The 21,802-nt window shown below is 51.6% G+C and overlaps 1 protein-coding gene across 1 annotated transcript in view; it reads right to left on the bottom strand.

Annotated features, from left to right (window-relative positions):
- Positions 1–21,802, bottom strand: part of CD99L2 (CD99 molecule like 2) — a 30,447-nt gene that overhangs the window by 5,666 nt on the left and 2,979 nt on the right. Inside the window, exons 2-9 of the mRNA XM_021547782.3 lie at positions 8,818–8,883; positions 6,915–6,953; positions 5,399–5,494; positions 5,105–5,185; positions 4,104–4,196; positions 2,413–2,475; positions 1,425–1,463; positions 1,203–1,316 (exon numbers count right to left, since the gene is read on the bottom strand). Of these exons, the coding sequence (XP_021403457.2) occupies positions 1,203–1,316; positions 1,425–1,463; positions 2,413–2,475; positions 4,104–4,196; positions 5,105–5,185; positions 5,399–5,494; positions 6,915–6,953; positions 8,818–8,883 (591 nt within the window). The remainder of the gene's footprint in view (positions 1–1,202; positions 1,317–1,424; positions 1,464–2,412; positions 2,476–4,103; positions 4,197–5,104; positions 5,186–5,398; positions 5,495–6,914; positions 6,954–8,817; positions 8,884–21,802) is intronic.

Below are 21,802 nucleotides of genomic sequence, written 5' to 3'. Positions count from 1 at the left end.
CTAGTTCTATCACTGTGCATATCCTTTAGAGGAATCATCAGCAAATGCTCCTCAGAAGAGACTCAAAGCTGAAGGACAGAGAAAGAAGCGAGCCTCTTCATGTATCAAGTGAAACACATGTGTTTTGCTGGAATTAACACCAAATGCAATTTATGTTTTTCAGTAAAAAGCAGTGGCTGACGACTCTTAGATTTCTGTCATGCACTGCAATGCATCTAAGGCCTGACATTAGCCCAGCATGCCATGTCTGATGGCTTAAATTAATCCTTCTTTATAATTAACTTTAATTTCCTGCTGCCTTTCAGGGGCTTTGTGTCTCTCAGCTTCCTCCTCATCAAAGCCTTTACTCCATTTTTTTTATTATTTATTCTTGCCAAAATATCATTCAAGTGGGGGGAATATACAAGAGTGTTTCATTCCATCACATTCATTTGACTTTTCCTGCTGATCTAATTTACCAAAATGCTGTTTGTTTCAGGCACAACTGGGAAAATAGCACGATCCCAACAGAAATTTCCAACCCCAAACACCCTTTCCCTAGAGCAAATGGGACTCACAGGAGATTTCAATTGATTAATTTAAAAAAAGAGCTCATAACTCAGCTGCTTCTAACTTCCCTCTCATAAAAAGCTGCAGGAGCTCAGCACAGTCAGGTGAGTGTTGTGGGCTGAGGCTGAGAGGACTCTCCTGAAATGCTTGCACCAAGCAGCTTTAAGGAGCAGCTCGTGCAAAAGGTGTTTTATTTTAAGTTTTGCTGCTTAATTTGCAGTTTACTGGAATGATTGTCACATACCTGTTGAGGGCGCAGTGGGCTGAAGCCCCAGATGCAGACACTGCCTCTGCTTCCTTCCCTTCAGCCCAGTCAGGTTTTACTGCATGCTGAGATTTGGGGAGGGGGGGGAGTTGGTTTGTTTATTTTGGGATGGGATGTTTTTTTTTTCATATTTACTGTGTTTGGTATTGATGGTTTGGTCTTGGGCTGTGTTTGTGTGGGGTGTGAGGGGCAGTTTGAGCCCTGGGGGTGGCAGTGGGTCCTGGGGCTGGAGCTGCTGATGGGTTCCTGTCTGTGCAGTCTGGCATGGGGGGCTCAGTGATCTGGGGCTGGGGCTTTGTTCTGCCAGCTGGGGGGCACTGGGTGGAGAATGGCAGTGGGGCTCAGGGTGGAACAGGCGAGTGCTCGCTGCGCCCAGGGAAGGACTCACGCTGGATGCTGAAGCAGAACTTCTTCTGCTGGTAGGAGATGTAGCTGGTGACAGCCCCGATGAGCGCCATGGCCAGGCCGCTGGCGATGCCGGCGATCGTCCCCGTCTCTGCCACTGCGGGGCACAGAGAGAGCCTTGTGTCACTCGCCTTGTGACACTCACCTTGTGTCACTCGCTCTGGGGCACTGCCAGCGCCCTCCCGCCGCCGTGCGGGACACCCACCTCCGCTGTAGCCGTCGCTGTCGGAGCTGCCGCTGGCACCTGCGGAGACACGACCCCGTCAGTGCCCTCTGCTCCCCGCTCTGTGCTGGGACAGAGGGGACACCCAGGACACGGCTGGCAGGGCAGCCCTGGCCTGGGACTGGGCAGATGCCTCCATGGGCTGCAGCATTTCTGCTGCCCAGACTCCACTGGGCTGCTTGGTTTTGTTTCTGAGGGCTTTGAAGCTGCTCCTCTCCCTCTGTGTGTGCATGGGGGAGTTTTGTGGGATCCTGTGCGTGGGACACCTCTGCCTGTGTCTGACAATTGCCCTCACCCCCACTGTCAGTGACACAGCACATGGGTGCCATCACAGGGAGGTGACTGGTGAGCTCCATCACGTCAGGGAACCCTCAACTGGCCTGAAGTCTATTTTGACATCACCTTCCCTGGAGAAACTGGGCTGGGAGGAGAAGCTGCTCCCACTGGGAACTGCAGTCCTTGCCGAGTCACTTACATCCTGATTTATGGAAGCAGGTCAGCATTGTATTAATGCCTCTGATGCATCTTGTCCTTGGCACAGGGATTTATTAAATGTTGATTAGGCTCATGGTGTTCAGCTCTTTATGTGACTGCTTTTAATATTTAATGCTGTGGATGCTTGTGGACGGCTTATCAGATTGTTGTTGGATTTCCCCCTTGTTCCAGACATTGGTGGTCATGTGGTGAAAAGCAAATGCAGGCATGTAGCCATGCATGGCACCAGGGTGCCCTCAGGGTGATGGGGAGACACCCTGGTGGCAGGTGGAGCTGCAGAGCCTCCATGGACTCAAAACCAAGCATCGCCAATGGCTAGGACCAGGTGTGACCACAGAAACCAATAACTTTTCCCTTGGCTCCAAGGCTGAGACCCCTTTTGAGCACTGCTCTGCACAGGGCTCCTCCTAGGAGCTGGGGGTAACCCTGAGCCATGACTCCTAAGAAAAATAACTGTACATAGGTCACCACTTACCCTTCTTCTTGTCTGGGCTGTAGCCGCCGTCCACAATGCTGGCCAGGTCATCGTCTGAAAATCCTTTAAAAGTAGCAGGAATAAACAGTGGTTGGCACTTGAGGGAGACAGCTGGGCCAGAGGTTGGGATCACGGGCTGCTGCATCCCCCCTTGGGAACTGGGACTGGTCAAAAAGTAACACTGCTTCTCTCACAGCTACCAGATGTTAACCCTGAATTACTTTAAGGTCATGGAAGAGGTAATTGACTCATTTAAATGCTACTGTATTATTTTTTTAACTGAAATGAATGATTTTTAGGAGTGATGATGACTGATAACCACAAATGACTGATCATTTAAGATTTCATTAAATGTTTTGGTGGCCAGCCTTGGCTGAGAGTGGAGGAGGCAGGAAGAAGTGGTTTGTGCATGCCATGGCCATGCTGCTGTGGATCAGTGAGCCCCTGCCTGCACCAGCTGGGCCTGGGGTCCTGCAGACAGGAGCTGACCCTTATCCTTCTCAGAGGGACAGAACAGTCCAGGGGAAAAACTGAGCACCAGCAAGTTTTGGTACACATTAAAAAGTTATCTTGCAGTGGGCAAGCCTAATTAATGCAGGGTAAGTACAGAGAAACAGGGTCTGTGAACGTGCAGCTGAATGAGTGGTGCTGTTGAATGTCTTAGCTCCAGTCCCAGAGGGAGCCCTGGGGTGCAGCAAGGTGAGTGATGGGAGCAGAGACCCAACAGCGAGACAGCAAAAGGCTCCTCCTCTGATGCCCTGCATTGGGAAGGATTTCCTTTGCCTTAACTGGAAGAGACTGCCTTATTCATCAGCTTACCCCAAAAAAACAGATTTATGGGCTTAGTAATGAGTGTGAAAAGAATGAAAGCCTTGACTATGCCAGAGCCTGGAGAGGTCCCAGGCAGTCCAGGGAGCAGTGATGCTGGGGGAAATGAGCGCTGGTTTGTGGCCAGTGCCACGTTCCTGCAGTTCAACACTTCAACCTTTCCTGCAGGAGCCTGAAAACTCAGCAAGCCCAGAGTACCAAAGTGCAGACAAGTCACCTAGTTAATACAATGTAATGAAATACGTGCCTGTTAATTACGTGTGTGAGTAGGGTATGCAGCCATCCCAACATCAATAAACCAGCCGTGCAAAATCTGCTCCCCAGCTCAAGTGCTCAGGGGAACAATCCTCACAGACAAACGATTCATTCACCAGAGAACTTCAGAGTTGGAAAAAGAAGCCTCCCAGCCCACGGGGTGTGTTAGACCAGGACCTGAGCCTGCTCTAGATTTACACCTTGGCAGTGAGTGTGAACCCCAGCAGCCCGTGCCCTCGGCTAAAGAGCGGCCAGGTAGAGGGATGGGGGGAACTCAACACAACCACTGCAACTTAATGGACCAGAAAAGACCCTGAGGGAAAAAGCCTGCACACAGACATGGAGCAAGTTGTTAGGAAGAGCTCCCCTCTGCCAGGGACCATTGAGGAAGATCCCTCCCCAGGATCAAGCTGCCTGTGGAAATGTCCCCACTCTGAGCAGGCAGGACAGGGGCAGTGGATGCTGGCAGGACACTGGACCTGGCAGCACCTGTTTCTGTTTATCCCATCTCTTGGGGGGAACCATGGCAGGCTGGGAAGGATCTCCTGCAGGCCCCAGGGAACAGCAGGGCTGGTAGCAAACAGGACAGAGAGGAGGGGTCAGCCTACCTTCACCTGGCCTTACGTCGGGCCTCCCAGCATCTTTCCTATCATTCTTATCATCTAGGGCATCAGCCAAGTCAAAATCCATAGGATCCTTTTCTAGAAAATAAGACCAGGGTTAGCAATGTGGTGATAGGCTGAGGAACTCTGCAATTAAATAAACAATCAGGGAAAAATACTGTTGAAAGAGATGAAGCTCCAGACACAAGCATTTCCCAATGCTGCTATGGGGCCTCATGGCAAATCTTCCAAACCCATCCTGTTCCATACCCCCATACTGCTGTGGTGGGAAATACCACGTCCTTCCTGCAGGAACAGGGTCCCCATGGTTGGAGTGCCAGGCAATTAGATAAATGAGGCCAGTAGGAAAAGTCAGAGCCAAACTGGTGCCCTGAGGGCCCAGCCAGTGGAAGGCAAAGTGGCTGTACCATGCTCACGTGCTGGCTGGAACAGGCTGTGACTTGATTCCTTGGGAGTTCTTTTCCTCTGTGAATGCTCAGTTGGTCCCCCTGGCTGACAGAGGATATTGCCTCTGACAGACAGCAGCTTAAAGCCTGGTATGGAGCCAACAGAGCTCCTCAGCCCTCCCATCCACATACTCCTGGGTTTATTCTGATTCAAACCAAAACCCCACCTGGAAGGCAGCAAAATGCTCAGCTAACAGGGTGCCCTGAGCCTGTGGGTGTCTGCCAGTGGAGTCCAACATATGTGTGCCATGACAGGGAGCACAACCAGTTCACAGCCTTCCAGCAAGCACGGGAATGAAACATGGCCCAGAAACCACCAAGGTCCCCTGGGAAACACAGGGTAATGCTCAGACGTCCTGTCCTCTCCGTGGTTTTTGATATTCCTTTTTTTCTCGAGGTGTCTCAGGTAGAGCAAACAGACCAGAGGTTGGAAATACCAGAACGAGGGCAGTGCCACCATCATGGCACATCCCAAATCCTCCCCCTGTGCCAGCAGCAGAGCTGGAGTGAAGCAGCAGGGGCTGTGGAGATGATGCTCACCTGGGTTACGCTTAGGAGGGGCTCTTGTAGTTTTTGGCTGCTTGGTCGTGGTGGTGCGAATGACATCCCAAAAGCCACTGTCTGAAAGGAGGAAACAAAAGACCAACATGATGTTACCCTCTGAAAGGTGGGTTCAGGTGAGTGCCCTGTGGGGAAACCCCCACCCTGCTGGGAGGCTGGGGCTGCACTGGGCCAGCTCAGTGCTCTGGTCTTTGCACAGTTCCAGTGATACTGGGGGCACCCCTCCCTCTGGGTGCCCTGGGGATGCTCAAGCCTGCAGGGGCTCTGCATTACCTGGCTTCCCTGGCCTGGGGAAGGGCTTGGGAGTTGGCTTGGCTGGTTTGGTGGTAGTCTCCACGGGCGTGTCAAAGTAATCGGCCAAGTCGAAGTCTGCAGGAGAGAAGGGACTGTTACACTCCCGTTTGTGGGGACAGCACAAGGCTGTTGGCACTCATCCCGCTCCATGGGTGTTGTGCAATGGTGCTGCACCACTGCCAGGGCCTCCCACGTCAGGCTGCAGCTGGAAAGGGCGTCCAGCCACTTTGCTGCTCAATCGTGACCTATCACAAAAGCTTCAGAAAAGCCTGGCCACCATTTCAGTCTCCCCATCCAAGCTGTGGCTGCTGCCCAGCCCCAGCAATCCCAAAGTAATTCAACTTCTGGGGGAGTCCTGCTGGTGCCTGCAGCACCTCCTGAGGGCTGGGGAGATGAGAAGGGGCTGTGGAACCGAGCCAGTGGCTGGGACGCCGCTCCCTGTGCAGCTGCCTGTGAGTGACCTTGAGCTGAGCAGGGCATGCACAGAGGGGCCAGGGCACAGGAATTTACTGCAGGAGCCTCTCAGTGCTATCATTCATCCAAAAAACACTCCCTGGGGAAGAAGCAACTGGCTGAGACAAAGGCTCAGCCTCCACATGTGTCCATTTCCCAGGGGGAGTTTACTGGCTGGAACAACCTCTCGCTTGGGCTGCCATCCAAGCACTGGAGCCCTGCGTGTGCCTCTGGCACTTGGCTTTTCTTGTCCCTACCAAAGACCATGGTGGCCAAGGAGCCAGACAGCTGAATTTGCTTAAATTTGTGCCAAGATCCTCATACAGAGGTAAGTGGATTTACTTCTGAGCCCTCCTCTGAGCTCCTCCAGCAAGTCTGAGCAACCCTTCGGCTCCTGTGACTGGGCTATATTTAACAGGGACTCTTTGGCCAAAACTGAGCCAGAGGAGCTGCTGGCAGCAAAACTCATGTGAATTTAAGGGAGCTTCCTCAACCCTGGCACTGGTGGGAGCTGGCCAGACAGCACATTTGATGTGCACCAACAGTAAGAGACCCATTCTCCCCTGGATGGGAAAGTGTCACCAAGAGGACACTTTCTGTGGAGGCTAGGGATATCTTAGAATTAAAAAAAGGAAGGAAAATATCCTCTGGACTTCCTCCTGGAAGGAAAGCTAGTAGGTGCCATGCAGACAGGAACAAAAGCTCTTGTGTAGCTGAGCAGTGATTTGTGTCTTCTCCATTAGGATACTGCAAAGTGTGCAAAATTCTGCCTTGGTTGTAATTGCTCCGCTGCCACTCACCTTCAGCATGGACAGAAATATCAATATTGCATTTCTCTGGCCACACAGGAACAGTGCAGGTGCACACACCAGCTCCAGCTTCCCTATGGGCAAGCAAAGGGGTCCCAAAGCAGCTGCTGAGGCAGCAGCACTCAGCCACACGTGGGCAGCCCATGGGGCTCACACATGGGCTCCACGGGGGTTCAGTCCCATGGGAAGTGCACCCCACAGTGAGCTGAGATGATGAGCATGCAAGGTCTCACCTGTCCCACCTGCTGGCTTCCTGGGGCCCTTGGGAGTGGCTGTGACAAAACAGATGGGGAGGAAAAGCATTAGTCACAGGCATCACCAAAAATGTCACCTCTGGACTGAGAATGGATGGCAGAGATTTCACCACAGCTTTCTGACACCTGCATTTGTAACCTCAGGCACAGGGTCATAAACACCCTGCACACAATGTGTGGCCACAGGGATCAGGACAGCCCATGGGTGAAAATGGAGCCCAGTGCTCCACAGGCCACTGCTGCCTTGAGCTGAGCCAGCATCCCACCCCAGCTGGTGGATGAACAGGGAGCTGCACCAATCTGCTCGAAGGCTCCAGGATCCAGCAGCACACAGGGAAGGGCAGACACTGTGTGGAAAACAGCAGTGAGGTGCCAATGTTTTGGTGTCCCTGGCCTGGTCAGTCAGTCCAATGACAGATAATTTCCCATGCTGTGTTGTGCACAGGAGGTTCCCTGTCAGCTTTCAGTGATACCTTGATACTCAGAACCAGCCCCCCTGGCTGCTCCTGGGCTAAAACAAGCTACAGACAGCCACTGAGGGGGGAGGGAGGGAGCAATATGGAAACCACTGCCTATTAATAGTGGCTGGCATTACCAAGTACATGAATAAATTATGAGCAAGAGCTGTGGCTGCTCCATTCCCATTAATATCCATTAGACTGGAGTGGTGTTGCTGGGCTTCATTTCCAGCACGTTGGTATGGTTTGATGTGATCCAACTGTAGAACCCTGGTTTGCTTTTTCTCTGGGGCTGACATGAATCCAGAGTGGGATGCAGCACTTGGGGACAGTGCTGCTTCTCCCTTCCCTCACTGCAGGGACTCCAGCCTGGAGAATGCCACTTTCCCTCCACTTGAGGTGTATTAAAGGGCTTTTGCAAAACCCTGGATGAGCTGCATCAGCCCTGGGACCAAGTCTGATACCCCACGGCCTATCCTATGCAGGTAACACAGCACAAATGTCTGTCTGTTGTTAGACTACAGCACAAGAGCTTGCAAACACTGTTACAGCTTTCCCTTTCATCCATGTGGGTATATTCTGTCTGATCCCAGAGCCTGGCATCACTCGTGGAGCAATTCCCACTGGTGCCCTGCCAGGTGCTGGGTTTGGGGACAGCCACCATGAACTGCATGGGGAGTGCTGGGCAGCGAGGGCTCCTGGCTGCTGGCATTTGCAGCTCTGCCACAGCATCTCCATGGCTGGGTAGCAAGCGGAGCCAGAGATGTGTGTGGGTGCACAGTGGTGTTGAGCTCAGCCCTTGGCACTGAGGTAAGGCATGTGACATTGCCCAGGGAGGGAGATGAGCCTCCTCCCGTCCCTCGCTGCTGTGCTGGCAGTTCGGTTTTATCCTTGGGGTGTAAAACACCAAAACACTGAATGCTGCATGCCAGCAGTGGGGAACCCCTGAGGAAGTGAGTTTCCTTGGACTGAAGTGCAGTGAGGCAGAGCAGAGACCTGGGGCACCGTGAGCCTTCCCAGGCACCGCGGGCAGGGAAGGAGCCGGCGCTGCCCTGCCTGGCCGGGCACAGCGAGCTGCTCTCCCAGCATCATGCACTGCTTCCAGGCCAGCAGGGCCTGCTGGGAGGCAATACTGAGGCAGGCAAGGAAGCCAAAAGGGCAAGCTCATTGCTACCTCAGAGCCCAGGTGTGCTGTGCCTCTGTGGTTCCTTGCAGCAAGCAGAGGGCAGCTGGGCAGCAGGCAGCTTCTCCAGGATGTTCCCAGCCCACCTGTGAACCCAGACCTTGTGTCTCCCAGGCAGAGAGCATGAGGCAGCTGTATCCTCTACCACCCTCCCACCAGCATCAGATCCCAAAGAACACATTGCATCTATTAACACCTATTTGTTTTCTCCCCTTTAAAACAATGCATAAATGTGACTTACGTCGCCTGGTGACGGGGTCAAACAGGGCATCTTCTAGGTTGAAGTCATCTGCGTCATCCCCATGACCTGGAGACAAAGAATCAGCACTGGCTGTACTCACTCCACACAGAGTAAATCACCTTTAAATAAGGCATGGCTAGACTTGTTTGCTCCAATTGCTTTCATTTTTTGCTGTTTTTTATCAAGCCTGACCCAACACTGGTGATAAGGAAGACATCAGCCCTCTCCAAATGCTGTGACTGTTAAATGCAGATGAGCCATCTCTGGATTTTCCATTTGTCTGCCCTAATGGATGTGGTATAAAGACACATGTTATGTTTAAATTTGTCAAGGACAACCTACCAATTCATCTCTTGAGCTGCCACTCATCTCTGGCTGTGCTCATGATTATATGATTGCTAAACACCATGAAAACATTGGGACAGTGCAGACAAATTTGGTGGCAAACAAAAAAGCCCTATGCCCCTCTTCTTCTCAAGTGCCTTCCAACATCAAAGGCTTTGCATAAAAAAGCTGTTGCTGGCTGCCAAGCACGACTTAGCATTTCAGAGGCCGCCTGCATCATTCTGCCTTGGAGACAAAACCCCCATCCCAGGGATATACGTGACAGGCACAGGCAGATTTTTTTGTTAGAGATGCCTCACCACAACTCCAGTCCCATATCCCAGGGATAACTCAGGGCTACATCATGTTCTCCTGCAACAGGGCCAGCTAATCCTTCCTTTCTCTGTCTCTTTTTTGCATGGCATTAATTACTGTTGACTTACCCTAGTTCTGAATGTATTTGTCTTGATAAATTCATGCTTTTACATCTCGGAGCATGCTGAGTAATTAATATCCTTTGGGTTTGCTAAGTACTGCAGCACTGCAAGAGAACATTAAAATGGCTTTCCTCTTATTCCTACTGCTAAATGGATTTAGCTATTGCCACCTGAGCTCCAGCATGCTTCATGAATAAATGTAAAGCTTTACTGACAAGGACAATAACAATGGGAAGGCACCAGTCCATCAGAAAGCAGGTATCAGCATTTCAGTGAAAAACTTCACTGAGAGTGGTCACTAAGTACTGCAGCAGCTGCAGTTCGGTTCCACTCACTCCCACATCACCTCTCATCCCATCTGTGTGTGGAAGTGCACCCAGCAGCCCCGAGGGCGATGGATTGATCTGTGCAGGGCAGCGCTGCTGGAGGGGGTGTGTGAAGAATGAGTGTCCCAGCCCACGCTGTGCTGCTCATCCAGCTGGATGATGCCAGCCCTTCCCTGCGAGCCTGGAGGAATGGCCAGCAGCAGGCAATGCAGGGAAAACCCGTGGGAAACCCACAGGGAGAGGCACGCAGAGGAGCCCCTTGCTCAGCACAGCAGGGCAGTGTCTGCCATCCTCAGCCTCCCTCCATGCCTCTCTCCACCCTTCCCAAAATCTTTCCCTCTTGGGCCTTATTGCTGGTGAAATATTGGCACTGTGAGACAGGCGTTGCTCTCCTGCTCTGACAGCCCAGGTGAAGCCACAGGTTAACAAGTGTTCTGGAAGTGCGAAGGAGCAAAGTCAAAAATGTGCAAGACCATCCACAGTGCTGAAAAGCACCTGCCCAGCTCAGGGCTTGCACGGGGGGCTGCCAAACCACCAACACCTCTGCTGAGACAACACACCCATCATTGTCCTGGCCAAATGCCCCAGCCTTGTCAGGCTAACAATTCTGTGCACTCTTCCTTTCCCATAATGGCAATTTCCCCAGTCTTTACTGGATTTCCAGGAACTAACAAGACTCCATCATTTTTGTCTTTCTGTTTAAAAGCATGCTTAAAAATAGATGGAAGGGGAAACCCATGCTACACCGCTGGTGGGATGAGAAGTGTCACCAACCCGAAGAAGGAAAATGTTCCATCACCCTGTGAGCTGGCAGGAGGGATGTGGCGGCAGCACCAACTCCCATCAACGTGCCAGGAGCCCTCCCTTCCCTCTCCCCCGCTCCCTCTGCTCTCCAGGATGAAGTCAATATTCAGGCACTGACTGGCTGAGCCCTGTGTTAGTGCATCCTGCCCACGCTGGCCGTGCAGGAGCCCAGACACCGAGGGGAGGAGCGGGCAGTGCGGGAGCGCAGCTCGCTCGTCCCAGTGCAGGGCTGGGGGCGTTGTGGGGCTGCACAGAGATGTCCCCTCGGTGGGGACATGGGCCTGGCAGGGAACACAGTGTCCTGAGAAATGGGCTCCCTCCACATGGTTTTGGGGGGCTCACTGTCCCTGCCAGCTGAGAAGCACTCACAGCCTCCCTGCTTTTGGTGACAGCTCCCTTGGCAACTTTCCCCGCAGGATGAGAGGAGGATGCCCTTCCAAAACCACGCTCCAAAGAGCCAGCTGGCACATGAGGAGGCCAAGGGGGGATGAAAGGTGCTCAGGGCCCTCCATCCTCATGGGGCTGAGGCAAACAACACTGCTGAAGAGTCCTGGGCTGGAGCTGCATCCTGGGGGCTTTCCCTGCCCTGGCAGGAGAGGTGGCAGTGTTACCCAAGCGAGGGATGGGAAAACTGTGGATGCACTGAATTGCCAGTAAAACTTCCCAAACTTCCCACGGAGCAGCAGCGTTTGGCACAGCCCATCACCCAGGGCTTTCCCAACGCTGCCCGTGGCAAACCAACATCCTTTTCCAGATTCCCCTAGGCATCAGCAAGGATTAGTAATAGATTGCCAGTTAATTGAAGCTGACAACGTCTGTATTTCATGCAAAGGGTGTTACAGAGATGTATTAGACCTTTTATAGATCAATAACCGAGCGCTGCCGTCACAGCCACACAAACTCCCCGGCTCGCTTCAACTGGTAAGACTGGAATGCTCTCCTCATTCTTTTACTCTGTTGTTAAGTGGTAACAAATCTGTTATTTTGTGGCCAGACAATTAAAACCTCGCCATCTCTTGGTATTTGTGCTTCCCAGGCACATGCAGCTTTTTGGAGGCAGCCCTGCCACTCCCTGCACTGTCCTGTGCAATCCCTTTGCTCCTGGGGCCCTGACACTGCTCCACAGTCACTGCAGGAGTGGGGATTCCAAAGCCCACTGATGGGAATTCATGCACAGCACAGAGTAGCTTCACAATAAGGGTTTATACTTCTCGTGAGACCTTGAGGCCCATTCCTACACATCAGCACTCACAAGCTGCTGAGCTGCAGCAGAGTTTTGTCTATAATGCCCATGAAGCAGAGTCAGGGCTGTGCATGCCCTGAGATGTCACCCCCCCACAGGACATCCCCACCTACAGCCTGTTACAGGGCCACAGCAGCAGTGGTACACAAAACCCCCTTTGCTGGGTGCTCAGTGCTGGGGAGCAGCACGGGGTCCTCGTCAGGGCTGATGACTAGGCTAGTTTGGGTCAATTTTTTCCCTATCCTTGCACTGGGTCTTTGGAAGAACTCTGCTCTTTGGCTGCTGGGAGAAAACACACATCCCCTGGGACAACTGGGGGTAATTCCAGCCCTGTGGGCCACCAGCCAAGGGCAGTGGAGCACCCGTGGGACTGCAGCTCTATGGTGAGGGGGGAATAGGCAAATGAGATATGTTTTCCATATTTTTATTTAATCTGGCAATCCACAGAGACCAAACCAGGACATCACATGGCACCCAACAAATCCCCCAAAGCCAGAGTCAGGAGGTGGGGGGATCTCAAGGCTGCAGCTGTGTCCAGCAGAAGCTGTAGAACAGGGGTGAGAGTTATGGCCGAGCCAGCACTGCAGACTCCCCCACCTCTTGCTGAGTCCCCTCGCCTTGCCGGGGGTATTTTTAATCAGAGCTAGCTGCTCTTTGAAGGTAGAAGGTTTTTGTGCCTTAATGTATTCTCTCCTCATTATTTTCTGTAGCAGGCAGCTCAAACACACAATTGTACTCGTCAGCTTTTTAGTTTTTACAATTATATATATATTCTAATTAAGCCCCTGTGTTTGACAAAGCTTGAATTACAGTATCATAATTCACACCCAGTATATTGCCAGGCTGTCTGCAGCACTCAGAGCGAGGTGTATTCCATTTTTAGTGCCAGCCCACGGATCTCTTTGTGCAATATATGTGTGTTTAGCTTCCCTGGGAGCAGAGAGCCTGCGACGGTACGAGATTGACAGCCCAGGAGATTACGGGAGAATGCAAAGCAGGTACAAGGGCAGCAGAAAGTAATTCCAACTGCCTGACTTTTATGGTGCAGGCTGGATGGGCACTGCATCCACCTCAGGGGTAACGCAGCGGGCAGGGGAGCAGCAGGAAAGCAGGAAAGCAAGTACTGTGGTAGCAAAAGGGCACCCCAGCGACCAACTCGTCTCTTTGGCTCCACGTTATGATGCTGGCACACACGGCTGGGCCTGAGGCTGGGCACTCACAGCTGTGCTGGGACTATGGGCAGGGTGCTGGGGAAGGAGGGGTTTGGGAGTGTTTTGGTGTTGCTGCTCCTCTGGGCTCCATCCTCGCAGTGGGTTTCTGCCATTCAGCAGAGACGCAGCCCAGGAGTCTGTGGGGAGCACGCTCCTCCATGGGCAGGATGGGTCTGCCCTGCAGCAGCTGGGGCAGCCCTGAGTGTCCCAGGGACCTCTCCTGCTGCAGGCAACAGCACAACTCCCCTGGCCAGAGCAGAGCAGATCCCAGCCAGGACAGAGCAAGCTTCACACTCACCAATGCCCCCACCACTGCTGTCTGGGCACTGCCCCAGCCACAGCCAAATGGATGGGAAATTTACTTGCAAATCCCAAATTCTTGCTGGCTGCTGAGGCCAAAACACAGTTCCATGTGTGATGGGAGAGCAGTGCTCCTCGGAGCTGGGTGTCACAGCCAGTCTCTGGCAGCAGCGCTACCGGAGTGGAGCAGGTGGCCAAGGGCAGCTCCGTGCAGCTGCACTGCTCCCTGCAGAGAGGCCAGGCTGCCTCCTCAGCACAGACCTCCTCCTCGAGGTAGCTCTGTCCTGAAAAGCAGACTTTGAACTTCCAATTTATCTCCTCAGCTGCTGCTGGGGAAGACTGGCTGCCCTGCACAAACAAGCTGCCAGCAGCCTGCCAGGGCAAGGGGTGGAAGGGCTCTGCTGGGAAGCAAAGTGTGGGAGAAACAGCTCCTTGCATTCACGCCAGCAGTGAGACCAACAGCTAATTTTGGGGATACAGCAATCCAGCCCAGGGCACGACCAGTGAAGAGCAGTGGGACACATTCCCCCAGCTGGGATGACCCCTACTCCTTGCAGGGTATGAGGGAACGCTGCTGTCCTTGCTCTCTATTCTCAGTGAAACATTTTGATTTTCAGAAGTACTAATCAAAAATCACTCTTGATTATGGCAAAAACAACCTCTGCTGAATTTTTTTTTTAATGCAATTAACAAGGGTGTATGGTAATTCCAAGCAATCTCGCTCTTGAGATTAAAGGAAAGCCTGCCAGGAAGCACATGAATAAAGCTTTAAGATGAGAATTTGCATAATGAAGACTTTCTCTTTGTGGAGGGACTGATGGTAGTTGTGTTTGAAACCTATTAAGGGAAATGCCTAAAAGCCTCCACTACAGCCAGGGATTGCTGTGCTGAGCCGTGCAGCTCCAGCAGCCACGCTGCCCTCAGGCCCTGCTGGGAAGCTCAGCCCCAGGACAGCCCCAGCTCTGCCCTTTCCTCCAGCCAGTGCCCTGGGACAGGAGGAGAGGCAGCCCAGCCCCAGAGCAAGCTCTGAAGCCTGCAGCCAGGACAGCACACCTCACCTGGCTCCAAGGCACAGCACAGCAGCGTGGCTCTGTGCGCCGCCGTGGCCGCATGAGGAGCAGGTGTCTGCTGCAATTCCATTTCCAGGCTAACTAGGAATAAGATAAATTATTTGGCAGTGGTATCCAATAAGCTCTACGCCCAGCAGGAGTGATGGAGCTGGTGAGGAAAATATGAGCAGCAAAACCAGCCTGCATCAGGCTCCTTCCCATCAGTGGCACCAGGATGCAGGGCAGGGCCAGAGGTCCCGGTGAGCAGGTGAGCCCGCACTGGGACCTGCCTGGCCACGCACTGGATGCTCAAGGGATGCAGTGCCCATCCAGCCTGCACCATGCTGAGGGCTGCATGAAGGTCCAAACTCATCTTCTCCCCACCTACAGACCTACAGCTTGCCTCCAAAGCACCTAAAGAAGCAGCACCCCCCTGCATGCCCTGCTATGTCCCACAGCCCTGGGGGAGCAGCTGGCACCCAGTCTGTGCTGACACGGCCATACTGGGAGCTGCCAGGGGTCCTTCTGCAGACACCAGACAAAAAACACAGCATGGAGGAGTTTCTCATCTGCTGCCCTCTTGCACAGCCTTTCCACTCCTCCACAGCAAGATTTAAAACCCCAGAGGGAAGTGCCCTTGACTTATCTTTGCCAACAGCTGCATCTGGTAACTTGCTTGCACAGAGCCCACCCTATTTACCACGGGCTGGCAGAGAGGCTGCAAGGAACCCTTGAAAGCTGAGGGTCCCTACCACAGACAGACAAACACCTCCAGGTGCCAGCAGCAACCCTGAAGAGCTCTGAGGGAAAGCAAAGCCCCATCAGGTCAGCAGGACCAAAGCCAGGAAAGGCTTTGTATGGGGGTTTCCCATTAAATGCCTTGGGTTGGCAGCTGTTGGCCAGGTCTGCCCCATCTCTGGCTCCACAGCAGCATCCTCTCTCTGACCATGTGAAACAAAGCTCTCAAAGCTTTCCAGGTTTCCAGGGCTCTCTGCCATCTCAGTGCATGGAGCAGGTGATGCTTTCTAAGCAACTTTAATATGATAGCTGTTCTTTGAGGTTTGTGTCAATGAGGGCTCTGCCACAGCACTGCCAAAACCTGCTTTCAATTAGTCCCAGATCAATTGCACCCGGAGGAAAAGGCTGAAAGGTTTAGAGCAGAAATATTTAAGGTTCCTCCCCTTCTGGGGCATGCCTGAGCCCAGCTCTGTATCTGTGATGAGGATGGGGTGAGGCTCAGCTTTCTGTGCCTGGAGTGGGCACCAGGACATTGCAGCCAAGGACTAAGGAGGGCAGGAAGAGTTCAGTCTGTCTCAGCCCTTACAGGAGCTCTGAAAATCTCTGATCTCCCTGGGACAGTGGAAAAATGCCCCAGGTGGAGCCCTCAATAACTTAAAGGTGTATCTTTAAGAAAGGGAGCTGGTTTTCCTTTCCACTTCCTTGCTGTTTGTTTGGGAATTTTTTAAGGAAGAACACGGTAAAGGATGTAGACAGCATTATTATTTTATTCCCAGCCCAACCACTTTGCAAGAGGCCAAGGGGAAATTACCACTGAACCAACTGCACAGGACAGAGAATGGTTAAAAATTACTTTTCAGTGATGGAAAAAAGCAACAGTGTCACCCTGGGCTCAGATTTGTCCTCTTCAGATGCTGTGTGCAGACTGCTGCTGGAGGACTGGGTTACTGCCCTGGCAGCAAGGGAAGGGGAGAGGTGGGGGTGCCAGGATCACTGCCCAGCAGGCACCAGCCTGGCTTCCCCAGACAGACACGGTGTGGTGCAGCACTGCTGAGAGCCAGCCCTGTCAGGGGCAGGCTGGTGGGGACAGGAGCAGAATCTGAGCTGAAACCACCCTAGGGGCAAACTTGGCACACCCTGTGCCCAAGTGTACTGCCCCCAGGCCTCACCCAGCCTTACCAGGCAGAGAGAGGGAGACATGGACCCCAGCTGGCTTGGTTTGTGACTCCTAGCGAAGATCCAAAAGCACAGCAAGTTCCTTTTCCTCCTGTAACTGTGGTTGCAGGGCTGAAAATTGGGGGATGTGGTGGTTTGGGTGGGGGTAGACTCAATCTTATTTCATAGAAGCTGGTATGGGGCTGTGGTTTGGATTTGTGCTGAGAACAGTGTTGGTAATTCAGGGCTGTTTTTTGTTATCATGAGCAGCACTAAGACAGAGCCAAGGCCTTTCCTGCTCCTCACCCACCAGCAAGAGGCTCCACAAGGGGCTGGGAGGGGACACAGCCAGGACAGCTGACCCCAGCTGACCCAGGGGATATCCCAGAATATGGCACCATGCTCAGCACGTAAATGTGGGGAGAAGGAGGAAGGGGAATGTTTGGAGTGATGGTGTTTGTCTTCCCAAGTCACTGTTACAGGTGCTGGAGCCCTGCTGCCCTGGGGATGGCTGAGCACTGCCTGCCATGGGAAGTTCCCTTGGTTTGCTTCACCTGTTAAACTGCCTTCATCCAACCCACTCAGTTTTCTCACTTTTACCCTTCCAATTCTTTCCCCCACGTGGGGGGAGTGAGCAAATGGCTGTATGGGGCTGAGTTGCCAGCTGGGATTACACCACAACAGCTGCTTCCATGTTTTCCTGCCTGCTGTCCAGCCAGAAAGATTATAATGTACATTCACATTATCCATATGATTTCTACTTACACATTAAGTAATGGCTATGAATTTGTCTATTGCCAAAGATGCCTGTTCATCAGCCAGACAACAAATTGTGGCATGAAGGCATTTTGTTCATAACTCAGTGCAGGAACAACTGGTGACAAAGTCAGTGATGCAGGAACTCAAAGAAAACTGAAGCAGGAGATTAAATGCTTATCACCTGATTCCCAGTGGGAAAAGATTGCTCTCATCAGATAAAGAACAAGAGGTGGTGCTGTAGTTAAAAGTAGGTAAATAGGGAATTACACAGTAAAAATGTTGGCTCATCACTTGGGATGTGATGCCCCTGTCATACTGTGCTGTTTAAAATCAGAAGCAGAGCAGTAGTGGGAATGAAGACTCGGGTAATGCAGACAAATGGAGCAGGGCTCTGGGAGAGCACGGGGGGCTCAGCCTGCCCCTCTGGCTGAGAGCATCTGTCTGCCCCGTGACCACAGCTGCACTGCAGGGCTCCCCCGGTGTCCCCACCCTCCCACAGCCCCTCCCCGTGCACAGCTGGGCTGTAAGGGTCAGTGGGGAGGCTGAGACCCCAGCCTGGGCTGCTCCCTCCTCGCCCACCCACACTCCCACTGTGCTCCCCCATCGGCTCTGCTGCTCCTGGAGCATCCCTGGGGCTGCTGCCATGGGAAGGAGCCAGCAGGGAGAACAGCAGGGTGGGGGGCTGCACCCTCCAAGTAGGAAGAAGCAACAGAGATCTGCTGGAGGTAATTTGGAGCAGGTGGTGCAGGAACTGGTGGTGATTTTTAACCACCCAGCCGGCAGCTGTGAGACCACCCCTCCTGGCTTGCCCACAGCAAGGGAAGCTGTGCCACATCCCTCAGCCTTTTCCAGCAGCTTGTTCTCAATAAGGTGAGTCTGGCTCCTTGTTTTCACAGAAGAGTCTGGAGAAGTCTGAAAAGGGGAGTATGGGGTGTGTGTCCAGCTTCTGCTACTTCCCATGCTCAGCACATGCTGCATCCCCAACACCAGGGGACCAGGTGCTGTATAAACAGAGCACTCTGCTATCTCTGTGGCATGAAATAATTTAAACATAAAACTAGGTGCTCAGTGAGTTCAAAGAGAAGTCCACAACAGGTCTCTTGCTCTCTCTGACCCTACTTGGAGAAGAAATAGCACCAACACTTACAGACCAAACTGTCTGTAAGCTGTTGTGGTTCTGAGATTTCCTCTGTGAAAGTATAAGTAATTCACACAGTTAAGACCATCATTACAAAAAAAGAAAGAAGGAATACACTATCTTTTAAAACATACGTTTAACCTCACTTTAAAAAGCTCTAATTTCTGCACGAGGTGAAAGACACATTTGGAATCTGTGGGTGCTTAAAGTATAATGAGCTCAAAGCTCAGTGCTGTCCTGGGGTGGTGAGGGGGGATGGTGGTTGGAAATAACACATTCCAGTTTCCTCAAATAATTACAGAGAACTGCATGGCATGGGCTCACTGTCTCTTGACAGTGCAGGGGATGGTCTGGCACCAGCAGCAGTAGCTGGTGCCTGGTGAGTGGGCCAGGCTGAACATCCATCCCAGTGGAAGCACCTGGGTCACAAAGCAGGGGCTCAGAGCAGGCTTGCACAGCTGGAAGAAGCATGCTGGATGGGATGGTTTGATTTGGGGGGATTCAACCTCTTCTGCCCAGCACTGCATTGGTATAAGGTTGCATGGTGATTTTAGGTTGCACTTTAGGAGGAATTTCATCACTGAAAGGGTGATGAAACATTGGAATGGACTGCCCAAGGAGATGGTGGAGGCACTGTCCCTGGAGATGTTTAAGAGACTGGACTTGGCACTCAGTTGCATTTTGTGGTTGACATGGTGGTCTTTGGTGTCAGGTCTTTTCTGACCTAATCAATTCTGAGATTCTCTGGCCAAAAGAACTTCCAGGGTGAGAAAATGTGCTAGGTGAAGCTGCACCAATTCTGAGTCTTTCTACCTCTTCAGGCTCTGTAGTGGAAGCTAAGCAAAGCCCCAAGAGGAAGGCTGTGCACCAGATGGCAGGATGGGACCTGGGGAGGCTTTTACTCTAAATGAGTCTACATTGGCCTGGCATTATTTTCACTCACTGAAAGATGACCCAAGTCCTGCAGTAGCAGGAACACCTGAATAGAGGTGTCTGGTCACCACAGAGACATCCCACCAAGCTGCTCAAGTTCACCCCACTGAGAGACATTAAGATAGAGACATTTCCCAAGCTCCTACCCCTAAAAGGACATTTTTGTCAGCAGACAAAGCTTTAAGCACACAGACTAATGTGCTGTTCAGAATCTCACCAGCTATCTAACATCTGTTCTGCAGCTCAAGCACCTATTTTGCCATCCAGAGCTGGAAACATCTTCTGCTTGTTTAGCTTTTGACTTCTACCCTCCCAGAACCAGAGCTGCAGTCACCCCTAAACACCCAACCTGGAGCATGTCCTTCTGAAGCAGGATTTCAGTAAGATAATTCCAACTTTGACAAGTTCTTTTTACCCAGACTTCTTTGTGCATGGGCAAAGAGAGCATTTCAAAGGACAAGCAAAATTCTGAGCAGCTCTCTTTGCCCAGCACCTTGTTTGCTGGAGACAACCCTGTACCAGCCTGCAGAACCTTGCAACAGCAGAATTATGCTTTTCTCAGCGTCCCTTCTCCCTGTGTGAGCCACCATCTCCAAAATCTTGCCAATGCTTCTGGTTTTGCTTGCTTTGGTTTTTTTACACATGTACATGGTGACCACACCACATCCCTACAGCAACCTGGCCATCTCATTCCCTGGAGATGCTGCTCACGTGGTTGGGAAACAAAGCTAACACTCAGCATCAGCTTTCTGCTTGTGGCCCCAGTTCTCCACCATAAGTTTCTGGGTTTCCTAGATGAAGTTGAAAAGCAAAGGAAACGATTTTGGAGTGACTGCAAGGCAGTTTCATAAATATGTATTAGCATTAACTTCACCTCCATCACACCAGCAGGCTGAGCTCACAGATCAAACCCAAAGCTGACCCTGAGCAGTTTCACTGAAATCCCTGAGTGCAGAGGCAGCACTCACCTCTCTCTTTGCCATAGCTACTGGGCTTGTACCAGAACTCTGTTTTCTTCTCAAAAGCGTTGTTCCCTCAGCAGTCACGCTCCCGTGATCACATCTAAATCACAGCTAGTTACTCCAGCATCTGGATCCCCAACTTTGAAGTTTCCCTTTCAAAGTCTTTTCATGTTCTACATTTTGATGTGCCACGTTCATCTTCTTCCACTTTCCTCTATTTGAGCACTTCCACTGATTGTGAATTGTATCAATCAACTTGCAAAGGAATTATTGTAAAGCTTTTCTCTTTGCCATCAGTGTTACACAGTTTATCAAGCATATGTTTTGTTATTAGAGTGGCTTCAGAAGCAATGTCTAATAAAACCCCATTTTTTCCTTTAGTTAATCGTAAAGTTAATGCCTTAAACCTCCAGGAGATATTCTTCCAAGAAGAAAACAAATTCAGGTTTAAACAAAGTAGTTTTAAAAGTTTATTCTAGTCAACTCAGGAGATCAATAGACACTTCTGTTTTATGTGCTTTAAGGGCTGAAATGTTTGCAACAGATGTAAGGAAAAAATCACATTTTTGTAGAGGGGGAAGCATGTTTATCACTAGGCTGGTAGAAGAAAAAAATTCTAAGTAGAAGTAGAACCATGGAAATTAATTATTTCCACAACTATGTACATAAATATCTGAGCATGGCACATTTAATTAATGCATATGTGTTCAAAGATCAGAGATAATTTGTAAGAAAACCAATTTGGCATCTCCTGCTTTGTCATACACACTAAAGACATTATCTAAGTAAAAATTATTCTTTAAATGTTTTACTTTGACTCACCACTGATACCTGGTAATTATAACTTTAATAACACAATAATGTATTATAACAAAGATTTTTAGCAGCTTTATACAATGCTGCTATCTCCTTTAGTTTCGACAACAATGCCAAACCCAGCCTTTCTCTTCTACTCCAAATAATTCCTTCCTGCAACTCTTCTGGAACATCCATGGTGAGTGACCCTGGCGAGTGATGGGACACAGAGGCACAGGGTCACTTGGCACTGGCACCCCCTTTCCTGCCAGCTGCATCCACAGCTGCCCAGTGCAAAACAGAGGCCAGACACCTTAAAAACATCTGGAGAAGAGATGGCTCCTTTCTGCTTTCTCCGTTGGGCACTGTGGCATGGAGCCCGAGCGGGGAGCCGCCCGCAGCCATCCGTGCACCAGGGACACGGAGCCGATGGTCTGTGCAGTATTGCCTCCACACCAAGAGCATGGCTGCAATTGCTGCTGGGGGCTGGCATCCCGCTCCAGTCATCATCTGGCATCATCTCCAGAGCAGAGGTGATCGGGAGATGCTGCTGTGAAGACACGGGTGGCAACACAGCTGGGCAGCGCTGCGGTGGCAGCTCTGCAGGACATGCCCAGCTACTCCTGTCGCCGTTTGTGAGTGAAGCTTTTCTTCACCCTTTTCTTACAAAACGTAAAGCACAAAAACTGCATGTGCCCCTTCTGCCCGGCCTGCGAGAGGAAACCTTGTGCTCCCTCCAAAAAGCCCTTAGATGTCACCTTTGCCAGCTTTCAAAGAAAACCATCAATGCACTTCTGTGCTGGCTTATGAG

Source organism: Lonchura striata, chromosome 4A (genome assembly GCF_050655825.1).
Source record: "Lonchura striata isolate lonStrDom1 chromosome 4A, ASM5065582v1, whole genome shotgun sequence".
In the NCBI taxonomy this organism is placed as follows: domain Eukaryota; kingdom Metazoa; phylum Chordata; class Aves; order Passeriformes; family Estrildidae; genus Lonchura; species Lonchura striata.
This window is presented reverse-complemented; position numbering and strand designations above follow the sequence as displayed.